This window comes from Phaenicophaeus curvirostris, chromosome 2, assembly GCF_032191515.1.
Source record: "Phaenicophaeus curvirostris isolate KB17595 chromosome 2, BPBGC_Pcur_1.0, whole genome shotgun sequence".
In the NCBI taxonomy this organism is placed as follows: domain Eukaryota; kingdom Metazoa; phylum Chordata; class Aves; order Cuculiformes; family Cuculidae; genus Phaenicophaeus; species Phaenicophaeus curvirostris.
In genome coordinates, this window is record NC_091393.1 from 40,153,681 (window position 1) to 40,172,265 (window position 18,585).

Consider the following 18,585-nt stretch of genomic DNA (forward strand, 5'->3'; position numbering starts at 1 on the left):
GTAAAGTAATAGGATTGTTTTTAAGTAGTTCTGTGGAAGAGTGAGTCAAATTTAGTCCTGAAAGCTGGCAGACTACAGTGTTAGCTCAGAGATAATTTGAATCTGTGAGTACTCTAGATCAGAAATCAATTTTGAAAATGTCATGCATGAAGACGTAAGGACATAATCAAATCTCAGGTTTGAGAGAAGGCTCTGGCTTCTTGGTGTGCTCATGTCCCTCTGCATTCCAGACGTGCAAATGCTTCTCCCAGGACATAGTCTGCCATTTCAGGAAAGGTGCTTACCTAAGATTAGATTGGGAGACAAAAATACTTAAATGAAAAATTCATTCTAGAAGCATCACAGTGTATTTTATGTTGGCATTTTAAAGGGCTGGGAGCTTAAAGGTCTCTTTTTTGAAACAGTGCACTGTTCAGAGCTTTCTTTAGGTCTTATATTGTTCTTGACATGGGCTGTTTCTTGCAGTAACTCAGGGCATTAACTTATAGCATCATGTCTGCCTCAAAAAGAAAAGCTGTAAGTAATCTAGTGGGTGGGCAGGTTGAGAGAAACCGATGCATCTGCAAAATCACCAACTACTTTATCGTTGCAGTTTTAGTTATAATTTACTCTTCAAAGTAAATTGTATGACCAGCAATCTCATGAAATAAGGAGACATCTGAAGATTATCGGATCTCCAGATTAACTGCAGACCTTAGGCTGGATCAAAATCAAGGCACCAGAAGTTAATCCCTTCATGTTTCATGGAAATGCACATTCGAATTCCTAGATATGACTTTAGCTCTTATGATGTACATCCAGGACCAAGCCAGACTAGTTTGAAAATCTCTAGAACAAAACAGCAAGTCTAAATCATTCATATGAGCCTGTAATGTAGTAAATGGAAAGCTATGTTATATCGTGTTAAGAAACTAAACATTTTATAGAAAAGAAGAAGATAAAAATTACAAAAGTAGCAGACAGGATGGGCACAAACCTTACCTTCAGTTTGTGTAATCTGAAGATCAAAGGTTATATGCAACCTTTTTCTAAAGTCGCAGTCAAATAAATATTGGTACGATAGGTAGATGTTCAAACACTACAGAGTTGAAACAATGAAAATTGAAAAATCCTGTTGGTTGTGACCAGTAAATAAGATTTATTGAAAGAACATTTCTATGATTTGGCTAACCCCAGTGAGGCATGCATGCAAGCTCATGTTCTGTGACTGCATTCTACCTCAGCAGCACCAGCCATTGCAGGCTTGCTTCAACACACACAGCAGAAGGATCTGCAATCTCATTGTTCACTGGACATTTGCAGCTAGCGCAGTGGTGATGGCCGCTGGGTTTGTTCAATGAATGCTGTCGCCTTGTGACAGATAGGCTGCACGATTCAGCCTGTGTTGGAGAAGGGGGTAATTGTCCCCTGCCTGAGTCCCCTATATTACTTGCTCCTCACCCCCCACAGGACTAACATTAATATGGTCACAGATTTCTCAGGACGCAGTCTGAAAATTGATCTAAAAACACGGCATCTTTGTTTTCAGGCAATTCTTTGCCCTGGCTCACCATGTCATCCCCAATGCAGCAGTGTGGGTACAGGGGAGGCGGCAGGAACGTGACCAGCATGGGAGCCACTTGCCATAGGGACTCAGAGCTGTTACAGTAGCAGCTTGTCTTTTCCTACTGCTGGAGAGGAGGCAGGAGGAAGCTCTGGATGAGATCAGCTTGGATAAGAGAGGTGTTCTTAGGACACAAAAGGAGCTGAGGGTACCTAATCTCCCAAAAGGCTTACTGAAGACGTGGTCTAGGACAAGAGCAGTACAGCCTATAAAAGAAGTCAACTATAAGGTGAACCATGTATATTCAGGTGTTTTGTGAAGCCAGACTGGAGGAGCATTCCTGTAACAGGGCATTTTCTCTATTGCATAAATAATTAAGCAGTGGTGGTGTTTTGCCTTTAGGCAGCAGTGTTATATCATAAAGGGGTCATCAGTAACACAAACAGATGTGAGGAAATAAGAAGCCATTCTGAGTCAAGGATGTAAAGTCGCATGAAAGGGGCAGTTCTTTTCAGCTTTGTGGAGAGCTGAAGGACATCTACCACAGGCTTTAAGTTCCCTGAACCAGCAGCTTGGACAAGCAGGAGACAAGCAAGGCTTTATTATTCAGGCAATTGACATGGTAACAGACATCTGTGTTATCCCTATATGTTATTACCCCACTTGTCTGCCTCCTTCCCCTGGTCCTGCAACAGGGCTGGATGACTACAAAGTCTGTAGTGTTATTGTTGAAGTTTTGTATCTGCAAGACTTGTTTTAGTGGATGAAAATGGAAAAGTTATCAGAAAATTCTGCTTTGCAGCTGAGATTATTTTTGTAAGAAAATTATAGTAAGCAAATTGTAGTCTAACCTTCATCCTCTAGGACACTTTTGCCCCTTTACCATGTAGCAATTGACTCTGATGCTCCTGTTAGAGGCAGGGAAAGACTAGCATGCCTGGCAGCCCTCCCTCTTCATGCTGCCTTTCCCCTTATAAGTCTCCTGCACATGTTTAGATCTCTTCTCCTGAGCTCTGTAAAGCAGAAGGAGAGCACAGCTCCTTTGATGATCTTGATCTAATAGCAAGTTGTCATCTGAATTAAAAGGAAGAGACTGCAGTGGATGAAAGAGAAGCAATATGCTTATTTTCTGGTCTAGCAGAGCTGTTATTCTACCTGTGTACCAAGCCCATACACAAATAATTGGGAATTTGCTGTCTTAATGGCTGTTTTGGGCTTTTTTATTGTGCCTCTGTGGCTGTGTGGGTGAATGTGAAAAGGATTTTGCACTCGTATATGTGTATTTTTGGTAGACGCTGCACAGCTGAAGCCTTTTTTAATTTTCTCTCTAATTTATTTTTGATTTTGTAACCCCTCAGGGGTAAATCCTTTTTATATATGATGTAAAATTATCTCTACTACAAAGCAGCTTATTTGTTGATTTTTAATTTGAGCCAGCAGAAGCAAAGCTGTAGCTTTTTTCGAGACACTGAGAGCTCCTCTGTATGTATAATTGTCAAGTGTGCATCTCACTGCAAAATTAGTAAAAAATATGAAACGAAGATCAATCCTTCTAGAAGGGGCAAAGGGAGGTTTGTATTTCTCTGTGTTAACAGTATGTTAGACTTCTGAATCTAAAAACACTCCTAATATGTAATTTGCTTTTAAATCTGCATTGCATTTGGGTTATGAAGGCTTACATTTTAAAAAGCTTGAGTGCTTACAGAAGTCAGGGGATTGTTTTTTGAAAGAGGATCTCCATCAAAAGATGACACTGTCTGAAGATGGCATTACTCAAATAAATGCATGTTCACCAACATAAATATGTGCTTTTGGTTCACTGGAAATGTTGTCTTTAAGCTAACCTGCACACTTTATAGTTTATTGTTTGTTTATATGACTGGCTGGAAGATTTAGTCACAGTCCTATAGAGATAATTACAAAAACACACAATCTGACATAATCCTTCTTGCCTTTACATTCAATGGGAGAGGTGGTTTTTTTCAAAACACAGGTTTTCTCATCCTGAACAATTCATCTGTAGTATGTTAGGTGAAAAATACCTTTAAAATGCCTTACCAGGTAGCTCAGGTGTAGGCATCTATATTCAGTCCTTCTGGTCTACAATGCTTACAACTCAAAACACTGGAATAATTAGTTAGCTTGAAGTTGTCATCCAGGGAAATACAAAACCCCACATTGTCTCTTTTTGTTTTGTTTCTAATTAAGTGTGATATTTTTTTCACCACTTAATTTTTATGCAAAGGTGATGTTTATTACTACTCAGGACGCAGACTTTAGAATGAAGCTTCTGCTTCCCTCGGCTTCTCATTTTAGTCTTCCCAAGTTAAGTCAAGGCTTCTCTCTAACTCCCATTTCCCTTGTCCTTGTTGTCCTTGCATTCACTGAGGATGCTGTCTGTGCTTGCTGTCCACAGGTCCTCTCCTGCTGGCAGCCCCCACATTCTCCAGGCGGTCTTTTATCGCTGCCTTCTACTGGGTCACTCTTGCAGAAGGGTGACATTTGAATATAGTGGCTTTATTTATCATTCAGACACATCTCAAAACCAGACTCTACCTACCTCTTCACTACTTTGTCCATAGCATGACAGAAACTCACTGCAGATGACCATCTTTCTCCTGCCTGTGTCTGAAGAAAAATCTCCCACTTCAGGAACAATTCATTCCCTTCTGTGAATTGTGATGATAATGCCAAAGAAATAGAGAACAGTAAACAAACAACAGTCCCCAGATTAACAATATTTAACATCCACTGATTTTTTGTTCAGATACACCCTCAAATGTGGTCTGTCAGTTTTGCTAATGCTGGTAGATCTGCATAACTGATATGTTAATGATAAATGATAATAATAATAATAATAATGTAGGCAGAGGGGTGCAAGTCAGGAGCCAGACCTTTCTTTACACACTAAGATAACAGGATATGCAGCAAGTGACTGGAAGTGTATGTTCCACAGAGATGCAGCTCCCACACTAGATTTTTTTTCCCAGGAACAAATTTTCTGTTTTATTTCTGTCATGCTGAACGCCTGTACGTCTCTCTGCTTTCCTCTGGTCAAGACAAAGATGCCTGCTGTGAAGCTAAACCAGTGTTCAGCAGAGCTGCACAGTGCCTGCATAAATTCATTTTGGCATTGCTTTTTTGCTCTGCAAAGCCTTCTCAGCTGAACCTGATCTTTTGCAGTCTGCAATATCTCAGAGCTGTATATCAAAGATAAAATAGCACTTGCCAAATATTTTTCGCATTTCTGTCATTAACCCAGAAAAGACCAAGAAAACAAAAAAGAGAACTGTGTATATCAGTTCAATTCACAGATTTAGTATCTGTTTCTGGAAACTCTGACTTTATCTGTTAGCCAGAAGTCATGACCATACATTCCTTTTTAAAACTAATCTATTTGGTCACGTCTTAGTGGTACAGTGATCTGTGTGTGGTTAGAAATTGAAGCTGGAGAAGGCAAACGCTGGCAAACGAAAGGTACCAAATTCTGCTTTGAGATTTGTCCATAGTCCTTGCTAAGGCAGCCTAATGGCAGTGCCAGTTCTTGAACCTGCTTCTTCTTTCTGCTTTGTAGGTACCACCAAGGTCTTACTGTCACAAAACCAGATGGAATAGAGTGTTGGAACAGAGACTGCAATGACTCTGGGAAGCCTATACTATATAAAACTTTGATGTCTTTGATTTTAAAACTTTCCCTTTACAATTAACAAGAAAAAAAATGCTCTGAAGTGTTAACCATGCCTTTCCGTTGCATGGATGTTTTTCGGATGGTGTTATCTGGGCAGCAGAAGAATTAGACATATAGTTTCAGCACCTGATAAGGATCTACCTGCATGTTTTACACTGATTTTAGTAGGAATTGGGACATCTAATCTGAAATGTTCTTTTTAAAATACCTGTTCATTTTAAATTAATTAAAAAATAAGATCTACAATATTCCTGTTTCTTCATGCTCGCGTCAACATAACAAATACATAAATGTCATCATAATTCATGTTTATGGTGCGTTGTTCCTACATCCAAGAACAACGGGTGGGAATTTCTTTTTAGTGAGTTGTCCTGAGAGACATTGGTAACGTGAAACTGTGGTATGGTTGAGTATACTGACTCTTTCTTATTATGTGTTGCCTAATAATATAGAATCACAGAATCACCAGGTTGGAAAAGGCCTCTTGGATCATCGAGTCCAACCATTCGCATGAATCACTAAACCATGTACCTGAGCACCTTGTCTACCTGTCTTTTAAACACCTCCAGGGATGGTGACCTAACCACCTCCCTGGGCAGCCTGCTGCAGTGCCCAGTGACACTTTCTGTGAAAAATTTCTTTCTGATATCTAGTCTGAACCTCCTCTGGTGCAGCTTGAGGTCATTCCCCTTGTCCTGTCACCTGTGACTTGGAAGAGAGAAGAGGCCAGCTCTCTCCTCTCTACAACTTCCTTTCAGGTCTCCCCTCGGCCTCCTCTTCTCAAGGCTAAACAACCCCAGCTCCCTCAGCCGTTCCTCATAAGGCCTGTTCTTCACCAGCTTCGTCGCTGTTCTCTGGACTCGCTCCAGAGCTTCAACATCCTTATTGCAGTGAGGGGCCCAGAACTGAACGCAGTATTCAAGGAGCGGTCTCACCAGTGCTGAGTACAGGGGCAGAATAACCTCCCTGGACCTGCTGGTCACGCCATTTCTAATACAAGCCAAGATGCCATTGGCCTTCTTGGCCACCTGGGCACACTGCTGGCTCATGTTCAGTCAACTGTCAACCAACACCCCCCAGGTCCTTCTCCTCCAGGCAGCTTTCTAGCCACTCTTCCCCTAGTCTGTAGCACTGCACAGGGTTGTTGTGCCCCAAGTGCAGGACTCGGCATTTGGCCTTATTACACCTCATGCCATTGGTCTCAGCCCATCGATCCAGCCTGTTCAGATCCCTCTGGAGCCTCCCTACCCTCTAGCAAATCAACAACTCCTGCCAGCTTAGTGTCATCTGCAAACTTGCTAAGGGTGCTCTCAATGCCTCCATCCAGGTCATTGGTAAAGACATTGAACAGGGCTGGACCCAGCACTGAGCCCGATAGAACCCTACTTGTAACTGGCCTCCAGCTGGAGTTAACTCCATTTACCACCACTCTCTGGTCCCGGCTAGTCCCACTTGGAAGTATGTGTGTGTGAGCATCTGTTAAAGAATAAATGTCAAATTATTCAGATACTTAGTTCAGGTAAACACCCATTCAAGTCACTTAGTGGAGCCAAGATTTAATGTCTAAGATCTTGAATCAACTTTTTGAGTAATTATCCATTTTTCTACTGTAAGATCCAAAATAGACCTGTGCTATAGCAATTTCTGATAGTATGGCAGCATATATTTCACTGGGTCTATTTAAATCAGGTAGCAAACACACTTGTGATGATGGAAAATGATGAAGGAGAATTGGGAAGGCTGAGCAAGTTTTAGTGACAACTGACAATCATGTTACTTTTCTTCTGTATTTTCTACCCTTCATTTTGATGATCAAAGGCACTTAGAAAGTCTGCAGCGAGTCTAACAAATCTCAGAGTAGTGGAATTTTTCTAAACTTTTGAGACAGTTCAAATTCCATTTGTGGTGCTTTGGTACTACAGGTCAACCCTACTTAGATCCCTGTTTAGGCTGCAGACCTTTAAAAGACCTCCAGCTGTACTGTGTTTACTCTCAATTTGCCCAGCTCCTTTCACAGTGAGGTCCCATCATGACTGGAGCTTACTGTAATGCAGATGAGTAACAGGTTTGCCCACCCTTAAGTAGTGAGCTGGTTTGTTTTGAACAGAGAGCAATAATAAATGCCTTGCCTAGCATGAGGAATGCTTTGACCTATTGAAAGTTGTGGGTTTGTAGTGTAGACCGTATTGTACTGTTAAGTCTTCACGTGGTGGAAATTAAGTCCTGGATGATTGGTAGGGCTCCTGCCGAAGGCAGCAAACCTACCTACTTCAGAAATTGATCCTGGGAGCAGAGCAACCTGTCATGCAAAACTGTTTATCTCTGTGCAGCTTTCTCTAAACAAGTAGGATATTTTGAACCTCTATGATCATCATGACCATCCTTGGAACAGGATCTGCAATCTGTCCAAAGGTGATACTGTTACTCTCCTGCTCTATTATTCCATCATCTTTGCCACTTCTGGCAAGACTCTCCTGCATCATGTGTGATGCAATATTTATTAGTATGTATGGCAAGTATAAATCTATATAATAAACTGCTCTATTCTTTCATGGTTTATGTATGTATATGTAGCTATATGTATAAAAGCAAAACTAAACCCACATTTACAATGTATCCAAGCTGTACGTGTTTTTCCCAGCGTTGCTTACATCTTATGTGAAGTGACAATCTGACCCTCACATATTACTTCACCAAGCTGACCGTTTTAATATCTGGAAGAAAAATAGGTTGTGTTAGTTTCCACCTCCTTGCCATATGTAGCTATATATGGTGCTTTTCAACTGTGTTTTGTAAATGCAAGAGATCTAGATAATTTGTCTTGACAGGCAGCATTCTGTACGTGTTAACCTAACTGTTTTACATAATTCTTATTATTATTTATTATCACAGGAGAAGAAAACTTGCTGGCGATTTTGAAAAGGAGATGGTGGAAGTACATGATCCTGGGAATAATAGATATAGAAGCCAATTACCTGGTAGTCAAAGCTTATCAATACACCACTCTTACTAGTGTACAGGTAAGGATTCAAAAGATTTTCCCTTTTAAGGTAAGATAATAGGCCCAATGTGGTCAGTGCTGCAGCGTCCACTGGCTTCAATGCAATGCTTGTATTCTCTGTGATATCTTGAAAGATGCTTTTTTTTTTTCATATTGTACTATTTTTGTTACTCTGTATTTTCCAAACCATACAAGACCATACTGCTTTCATTTTATTTTCCCATGCTAAACCATTCATAATAATGGTTTTGACATAATCTACTTAATTTTGTCATTAAAGGAAATACTTTCAGTTGGGCTGAAGTTTATTCCTCATTTTATGTTGTACTTGGAAAAAATACAAGCACTTGTTTTAGGATTCTGTTAGATCTGAATGCAAAATTTGTCATTAAGTAAAATGAGTGTAGTTAAGGTGAAGAAGTCCTACTTTCATGCAAGCAGTTAGATGTGTTATGTAACAGCTTAACTGCAGCTATCAAAAAGTGTCCTCTCCCTTAAAAAAATTACATGTGCAGCTAGGGTAGTGATTTCCCCAAAGATCTAACCTGTATATTTTAAATAAAAACACAAAGGAATCAGACTTCTGCCCATTTAACTAGAGAAGTGAATAACAGAAACATTTTAAGAGACTATAAATGGTCAGTCTTGGGAAATAGTTGCATACTTCATTTCTATTTGCTCTAAAACAAACTTACTCCCTTTTTACATTATCTCTGAAATACTGAGTAACACTAGGTAGTGTTCAGTGTGATTTACACTTTATTTGCCTGAAGTTTTTATTAGAGAAAGTAAAATAGAAGAGCACCAGTTAATGTTCTGCAGCACCAAAGCTAATTAGGAATATATTTCTTCAATAGTTAAACAAGCAATATTGGAAAATACTGAGCATGTTTAGCTGAATAAGTAGCAAAAATGGAAGAAAACTATGAATGTGAGGAATCTGAATATAAAGTTTATACTAAATATTCACAAATGTCTCTGCTATCAGAATCTTGGTTTGAGAATTCTTTGAAGCATGCCCAGACAGTCTAATATTGTTTTTAACACTTTTCCAAATGAGATTACTTGGTATAGAGTAAAACATAAATCCATGTAACCCTCATACTGTCTGATTTTATAGCTACTAAAAACCTAGAAGAAAAAGCAAAAGCTGAATTGCTTCTTTTGCGTGTTCACTGATCGCAAGCAGGAATAGCAGACCGAAGAAGATAATCCAGGTCATTAAATCCTATATCCCACAGCCACCAATAAGCACTTATCATAGGTTCATCTAGCTGAACCTGTGAAACACCAGTACCAAAAGATGCAAACCCTTCTACTTTTCTCCAATAAGCATGGCCTTTAGTGTAAGAGATGAAAAACTAGTGTGACAAGGAAGCAGGCAGGAGAATTCAAGGGTATTGCATGTGTCTTTGCAGGGAATTTGTTAGCTAACATCATCCACAGTCTCCTTTTAGACTGAGAGAGAGAGGAAGGGTGGAACAGGAGAACTGACATAAGACACAGGCGGTGTTGCATTCTTTTTAGACCTTTTCCATGTAAAGAGTACAACAGAGTTCGTGTCTCTTTCCCAAGTAGCTGGAAATAAGGAAGAGGCAGAAGCTCAAATGCTGTCAGGCTTTTTTTCCCAGGAGTGGGGAATGCAGTGTCTCCTCCCATAATTGTCATGGATTGCTTGGACGCACATTGAGTAACTGGGAACAGGTCCAAAGGAGGGCCACCAAGATGGTCAGAGGGCTGGAGTATCTCTGCTATGAGGACAGGCTGAGAGAGTTGGGGTTGTTCAGCCTGGAGAGAGGTCTCCAAGGAGACCTTACAGTGGCCTTCCAGTACCTGAAGGGGGCCTACAAGAAAGCTGGAGAGGGACTTTCTATATAAGGGCATGTAGTGATAGGATGAGGGGGAATGGCTTTAAACTGGAAAGGGCGAAGATTTAGATTAGTCATTGGGAAGAAATTCTTCACCATGAGGATGGTGAGGCACTGGAACAGGTTGCCCAGGGAAGTTGTGGCTACCCCCTCCCTGCAAGTGTTCAAGGCCAGGTTAGATGGGGCCTTGGGCAGCCAGATGTAGTAGGAATTGTCCCTGCCCATGGCAGAGTCGTTGAACTAGGTGATCTTTAAGGTCCCTTCCAACCCAAACCATTCTATAATTCTATGAATACCTGTAGCATTTTAGATTCGCTTCATACCTTAATTTGAATGAGCTTTTACATGCAGAGAAGCCCAAAGATATGGTGAAAATGGGGTGAGTATGAGGTAATGCATTAAGACATTAAATCAAAAGACACATTTTATGAAATGTAGTGGAATGACGCTATTTCATTTAAAGATGAAACAGATGATGATCAGGAGATTATTCAGCCTGAAACAGCATTGGTCAAAGTTCATAAAGATATTAAATGAAGACTGAAGAAATGGAAAGTAAAAGATGAAAAAAAAGCAAGCTGTTCCTAGGGTCTGATTTCTGAAGAAGCAAACAGGTCCACTCTCTCAAGATCATATCCAGAAAGGCTTGATACTGCAAGAGTACTACCTGCAAGGCCATAAAGGCTCACTGGCAAATAGCAAGAATTGTTCAAAACCTTTTAGAACTGAAACCTGAGAAGCCATTGCTACCTACTGCAAATCAGCATGTCTTCGACGGAAGGCAGTAGGAACTGATGTATACATTGACTGAGAATCGTGATGCTCCAGTCTATTCCAGGGGATTTTATTCGCAGCAGGCTTTACACCAAAGCTTTTTTAATGGGGAGAATATAGGAGGCTTTGCACTTCAGTAAATGAGAATTTTTTCGGTGTTTTTATAGTGGTGATACATGGACCATTTCAGTAGGAAATTAGTTTTACAGCATATACTATTTTCCACATGTAAGCTGCTCCATCACGCAAAACTAACATGTGAGTGTACTGGGCAAAACGACTAAGCTGCTCCCAGCAAAAAGACAAAGTTTAACTGTAAAAATACACCTTTATTGCAGTTGATTTATAATTCTGCTTTCACCAAACAACTCCAAGCACTCATCAGCTTTATTTGCTAAGTAGCTTTAAACTCTTAGGACTGTCAAAGTTTCTAGTTTAAACTTAACTTTTTTTCTAATTAGCATTGTCTCATCATGGTTCCAGGACAAGACTGAAATGGTGTCCTACATTTCCCTAGAGTTTCACACCCAAGTCTTGGCTATACTTTCCTTTAAAATTCCCTTTTGGTCTTGCTCCGGGAAAACAAAATTTCCTAATAAACCTTCCTGTATGTCTTTCACTGGGTCCCTTTAGAAGCACACTGAATGAAGACACACAGGCGTAAATCAGATCTGAGTACAGTACCTAACCTTTACTTTTGGATGTGCTTCTGATTATTTCAGATCCTCATATATTCCATAATTATTGTCTACGGGGTAAATTTAAAAATTGAGTATTCTGCAGGTAAAAGGCACTGTTGGTGGATCAATTGTACTATCCAAACCCACATATTTCAAGAAGTGCCGGCAGTGTCAGTGATCAGTCACACTTAATGCTCTCAGATGCATGTCCAGATTCCTAGATAGCCAAATACCTGAAAAATTATCTTTAGTTTCTCTTTGATGTATTAATCTAACTTGCACCAGATTTTGCAGTCTTCTTGGCATGTCAACTGTAGCAGGTGCAGAAAGTGCATTCAACGCTCCTGTGTACACTTAGCACCCAATTACATGGACCATTTTTGAAAAACTATACACCTAACTTTCAGGACTGCCTTTCGTAATGTTTTCTGTATTTATCCTAATGTGGTTTTTGGTTTTTTTTAACAGCCCTGGTGTAGACATTTGAAGTTTTAATAACTATTCGAGAAGCGTGTTTTAACTACTGTTAGACACACCTTTTACACAGAAGATTAAATTAGTTCCCACAGAGGGAGTTAAAAGATTGTGACATTTTTGCAGTTATTTAGATCTAGCTATTTTATTTGTTTGAAACTACATTTTGACTTCAGCTTCCCTATAATCCATTTACAGTATACAACACATACATCCTACCAAGTCCATAATGTCTTCCACTAACCCTGTTATGATACTAACAGTTGTAACCTTTGCTGCCAGGTAAGTGCTTTCTCATCATGCCAAGCTTTGTTATCTGGCAGACTGTCCTCTCCCCTCTACCTTGTCGTCCCCACATTAATTGGCTCTCTTTTCTGCAAATACACTGTTCTATCCATGTGCATATTACATTGCCATGTTGCACTTTCTAGAGGGAATGTTATCCTTTTTCTATGTTATGACATCATATAGAAATCTGGAGTATTTCTGCAATGCTATACATAATGGGGAGAGATCCATCTTTCCAAATAATGATTTATTTGGTGATTTATTCTTTGAGCAATCAAGCCTTTGATTGGCATGATGAAAACAAAGGTAGTAAAATCTGGGATTTATAGACACCAGGAGACAGACAGTAAAACTACGATGCTGATGTACTCAGCTACTCTTAGATTACCGTGACACTCAGCAGTACATCATACTTCCAATTACCTCTGGCAGTTTTCATACCTCAACAACTGCCACCAGAAAAAGGAAAGGAGTCAGCAGTAGGTGTTTTTTTATAGCAGTGCTGGGTAGCTATAGACTTTGCTTTGTTCTTGGTCTGTGTGGACTTAGTGAGTGTTGACACAAAAGGTTTGTGATAATTTTTAAGCAAATCTGGAAGGTGACAAGCAGGGAGTTGGCAATATTGGAGTTGTTGATCCATCTTGTCCAGTGCCTGCTAACATGAAATACCTGAAAACCAGAAATGAATTCCACTCCTTCCCTTTGTCCCCCCATCCCATGTGTATAAGATTGACCATACTTTCCTATTTTGCTTCAGGGCAGTGAGAGAATGCTGCAGTGTTAATAAGGTTTGCAGATTAGCGTTGTGCAGAAGTGTTGCATACCACACATTTGTACTGTGAGAGTCTGTGGGGTAATCTTGCATCTGATTTACTATTGCACTGCATTGCTGTTCTGTCCTTTAACTGTGTTACATAGCTATGGTTCACAAACCAGCCCCTACGGGATCCTCAGTCTCTGTGTTTGATTTTGGAGTTCGTAAAAGTTTTTACAAACGTAAATATGGAAAATCTCCTTAAAGTCAGTGGAGCTGTACCCATTAGAACCACAGAGATATTGGGGATGGAAATCAAACATTTTTACTTTTTTTTTTTTAAACAAGTGATATCACTAACTGTTTTGTTCACCGATCTCCCTACCTGGAGTACCCTATATTTTGCCCGGATGAAAAAAATGAATAGTTTTAAAATTAATTCCATGATTATATAAAAAACATGCAAGAAAGTTATTGAGTTGTGATGAGATAGCAAACGGAAACATGAAAGGTAAAAATAATGTTCCCTTTTTATTTTAATTGCTTTCAATAACCCTGTCAGAAATGCTGCCAGCATCCACAACTCGCCTGCAGGAGGTTTCAATCACAGGGTAGCCTAATTGCCACACAGTTTCTGTGGCAGCCAGCAGCCACCTCTGTGGTAGTTCACATCTCGCCTGCTTTTGTGCATATACAGTTGAACCAACTGTGCTGGTTATTGTGAAGGAGTTAGAAAACTGGAATAGAAAGAGCTCTTGAATGGGCATCAAACCCATTCTTCCTTTGAAAAAAAAACAAAGCAAATGTCAAAAGGTGTGTCTCTTAACTGGATATAGCACCTACTGTTGTATTAAACTTACCAGGTCACATGCTGAAATTCAGTAGCCGTCACATGTTCTTGACCATACAGCAATAGGCAAATACGACACTGATTTTACTGATGCCTCTACTCTGTAGATTAGGCTGAGTAGAGGGTGCAGCTGACTCTCTGCATGATTTGCTGGAGGGTAGTGCTAATGAGAAACTCCTAATGTGAAAAGAAAGGACTTATATCTGGGGTGGGGAGTGAGGGAGTCCAGTGAATGTTTAAAAAATGAGATTCAGCTCAGCTGTTTCCCTAGGGAATTTGCTGATCAGGTTTTTTTCTTTTTGATATCACTGCAGATCAGCAGTTCATTCTCTGTAATACAGACTTTTCTTCTAAAGCTTGCCAGCTCTCTTTTCTAATGACTAACAGTACAGTCTTGCTATGTATGTGCAAACACATGCTGAATTTGTTAGATCAGATACTGGATATTTGCTGTTAGCAAGATAGTCTGTGATTCACAAGTATAATGAAGTCAACATAGTTTAACAAACAAGTAATCAGAGACAGTGCATTTCAACATTGTTTGTCATCAACAGGCTTAGATGCACTGTGCTATCTTCTAGAGTCCAACAATAATCTTCAATCTCTACAAAAACTCAGCTTTTCTACAATAAAAAAGAGTTCCTGTAGGACAGTATATCAATAGATTATATATTTTTGTATCCTGCCTTCTAAAGCAGCCTGGTTCAGAGCTGTGACTGAAGAAAGCCACAAACACAGCAACGTCAAGGAATGCGATCTGCACCACACGCTCATACCAGTCTTACTGTCTTCCCATGGCAAAGTAGGAAATATATTTACTTTTAATTTAATGAGATCTGATAATGTCTGTGATTAAAAGGAACATTGATTAAAATCAGGTCACACAGTAATTTAACGTAATGACAGGGTGTAGGCAGTATCTTTTCAATAAGCAATTAAAAAGTAGGATAATATTAAAGATTGGCAAATGCTGGTAAACAACTGACCTTTATGTACTATAAATGAAATTCAAGCTAAGCATAATTTATCTTTGTTATTTTAAAAGCTTTATAGTCAGAAAAAGGGCAATTAGATATAATGCTTTTTCTTAATAGCTGAAAGACCTAACAACAAACAAAAGAAAAAAAAAAAGGAAAAAATATACAAGAAAGTCCTGTTGCAGTTCAGGTAATCCACAATCTCACATCTTTTAGTCTGTAGAATATATGTGCATTTTTTTTTCTTCTACTAGATGAATTTATCTGAGGAAGCTAGAAAGGCAGACTGAGTTTAGTCCTGTAGAAATAAAGTGTAAAGAGACACCTGAAAAATAGTTAAACAATATATACTAGGTTATCTTATTGCTTATATTGTAATAACGTCGCAACGGAAGAAATGGGACAACACACAGTGATCAATGTGATCCAAGTGAAGCCTTTTAATCAAAGTTCATAACACATTTTATACCTAACTTAGCTGAAACAAGCTATTGTGTAACAAGCTGATAACACAATTCTCCTTTAGCAACAAGCAATCACATACACTATTATACTTTCCCATGGAAAACAGCTATGTGAGCATTCTGGTCTACAAATTGATAGACTACAAAGTAACAAATCAAGGACTACCGAGGAAAGTTACCTGTGAGAAATGAGAGGAGTACAAGGCAGAAAAACTCCCTAATGTTACAAAGAGAAACCTTAAGCCTGTGTATACGCGGCGTACGTGCAAAGCTGTGAGGCCTTATGCTAAGGCACCTTTATTTCATTTAGCATGAATTGCTCAGTGCTTGGGGTGCTCATTAAATGACCTCTGGTTTGTAACCACTCATCATAATAACCTAAGTTGTTTCTGTCTACTGCATTGTTTAATTATAGGTATAAGCTAAGCACAATTCAAGATCTATATGTCAATTAATATTACCCATGAATATTACATGTTTATATCTATTGATGCTGCAGTATTCTGAATGAATAGCAATTTGTGGATTAGGCCTTGGAGTACCAGCCCCAAAGGGATGTTTCCCAGCTGCTGTCAGCATTGTTTCTGAGAGGTTTTGTTCATGCATCTCTTCATGTTATTGCTTAAAAGACACAGCTTCACATACTTGAAAACATAAGTATGCTTAAATATTTATGGAATGAGAAAAATTTTAACAATCTTCCTCTGAAAGACTGTTAGTGGGAATTTGCTTGTTGAAGTACACATGCTGCAAGTACAAACAATTCTTAAAACTGGCTATTGCAGTCACACTAGCACACTACTATATCTCATATTCATAAGCAAATGTTCTTTTTTTGTACTTAGCCCAGAGTAAATAAAGCAGCCCTTATCAGAGCTTCTGTCCCACTGTGGACATACAGTGTCATGTTCTGTATGTGAAGATGGGCAAGGGGTTCCAGATGTTAGGGGTTAAAAATAGACACTAAGTAATTCTTTGTCTCTTGAGACACAGAAGTTAGTGGCTGAAAGGTGACATCTTCATGTTCTTGAATCTGTTCTTAAATGCTGATTGCATGAGTGACAGAAGCATCTGATTTTGCAGAATCAGGTGGTTGGTCCAGTGATGCCTGAGGCTTACTTACTCACCTTTGCACAGAGAAGAACTGGAAAGATGCTTGCAGATTCTTACTGTCTTACCTAATAAGTGGTTTCTTAAAACAATTCTGTACCTAGCTGTTGCATAAGGCTTTCTACTTTGTCTGAGGCACAGTCATCTCTGAAGTAGTGGGTGTATGTGTGTGTATGGGGAAGAGGGTGCTCAAATCTTGTGTGCTCACCTGAGGAAGGCAATGGCAGATAGTGCAGTACCTCTGGCTGATCCTGTTTCACACACATCCAGCTCTAAGTCACAGAACCACAGAATCACTAGGTTGGAAAAGACCCCCAGGATCATTGAGTCCAACCATTCCTATCAAATACTAAACCATGTCCCTCAGCACCTCATCCACCTGTCCTTTAAACACCTCCAGGGATGGCGACTCAACCACCTCCCTGAGCAGCCTGTTCCAGTGCCCAATGGCCCTTTCTGTGAAAATTTTTTTTCTGATGTCCAGCCTGAACCTCCCCTGGCAGAGCTTGAGGCCATTCTGTCCCCTGTCACTTGGGAGAAGAGGCCAGCTCCCTCCTCTCTACAACCTCCTTTCAGGTAGTTGTAGAGAGCAATAAGGTCTCCCTTCAGCCTTCTCTTCTCTAGGCTAAACAATCCCAGTTCCTTCAGCCACTCCTCACAAGATTTGTTTTCCAGCCCCTTTGCCAGCTTCATTGCTCTTCTCTGGACACTCTCCAGAGCCTCAACATCCTTGTGGTGAAGAGCCCAGAACTGAACACAGTATTCGAGGAGCGGTCTCACCAGTGCTGAGTACAGAGGGAGAATAACCTCCCTGGACCTGCTGGTCACGCCGTTTCTGATACAAGCCAAGATGCCATTGGCCTTCTTGGCCACCTGGGCACACTGCTGGCTCACGTTCAGTCGCTGTCAATCAAGACTCCAGGTCCTTCTCCTCTGGGTAGCTTTCTAGCCACTCTTCTCCTAGTCTGTAGCACTGCACAGGGTTGTTGTGCCCCAAGTCAAGTGTAAGGCTGCCCCTTCTCCTCTTCTCCAGTGCAGGTTTCGGTTACTTTCACCATGGTGATACGCGTGCCCGCCTCAGTGAGCTTCTCCTCTGACTTGTGCTGACACCAACTACCAGTTAAGTTAGACTTATAGGACAGCCTAGCTTGAAAGGGACTAGCCATCCCAAGGCCCTAAAATCTCCTTTGATCACCCTTGGGCTACATCCTGCAGCTTCATCACCTCCCTCGTGGAAGAGCAGTAACGTGTAGCGGTCTGATTGCCTTACCAGACTGGGGAGCTTCCTAGAAATATCCCTTACCCAGGCTCCTAGGAGGCAGTAGACTTCCCTGTGAGTAGGGTCTGTTTGACATATTGGACCCTCTATTCCTCTCAGCAGTGAGTCTCCTACAACTATGACTCACCTTTTCCTCCTCATGACAGTTGTACTAATATGGAGGGGGTGTTGTTCTGGTCTTGGCCCGCATTTTCCTCTGGTCAATCTGTTGATTAACTCTCCTCTTAAATCCAGAACGTACTTTTAGCATGAACCTTTCCCATTTGTAATTTCCCTCATCTGTTCAGCAGTTCTTTGGGACTGTCTGAGCCTCCCAACAGCATCGTGATCCTGGTGCTGGACCAGTTTGCTTCTGAAGTTTTTTGCCACTTACTGTCTGGAGAATCTTTGAAATGTATGGCTTTCCACTAGATGCTCTTATTTTTCAAACTAAGTTTCAGGGAAATTATATTTAGTCCAAAAAATGGCTTTTCTATTTTTGATGATTGCTCCATTTTAATATTTATTACATAGGTATCTCAAACGTAAAAAATAATTTTCTGAGCACTGAAATTCTTGAAATCACCCAAAAATCTTTATCTTTTCGGACAGTATATGGACATACATAGAAGTTAAAAGGGATGTGAACATTATTTGATAACACTTGATGCGCTTAGTGGTAGATCACACTGAGAGACCAAGTAGTAGGTAACCATCCCGAAGGGAAGAAAAACCAAATTGCATCATCTAAAATCAAGATAACATCTGGAATAGTTTTCTATGCAGACACATTCCCCTCCTTTGATTATTCCAGTCATTTTTACTAGGAAGAAGATGCAATCATACAGCTCTGGTT

General features: G+C 40.1%; 1 protein-coding gene across 1 annotated transcript in view; it reads left to right on the top strand.

Annotated features, from left to right (window-relative positions):
• The window catches only part of SLC35F1 (solute carrier family 35 member F1), a 149,277-nt gene that overhangs the window by 90,617 nt on the left and 40,075 nt on the right, over window positions 1–18,585 (top strand). Inside the window, exon 3 of the mRNA XM_069851200.1 lies at window positions 8,124–8,251. Within this exon, the coding sequence (XP_069707301.1) occupies window positions 8,124–8,251 (128 nt within the window). The remainder of the gene's footprint in view (window positions 1–8,123; window positions 8,252–18,585) is intronic.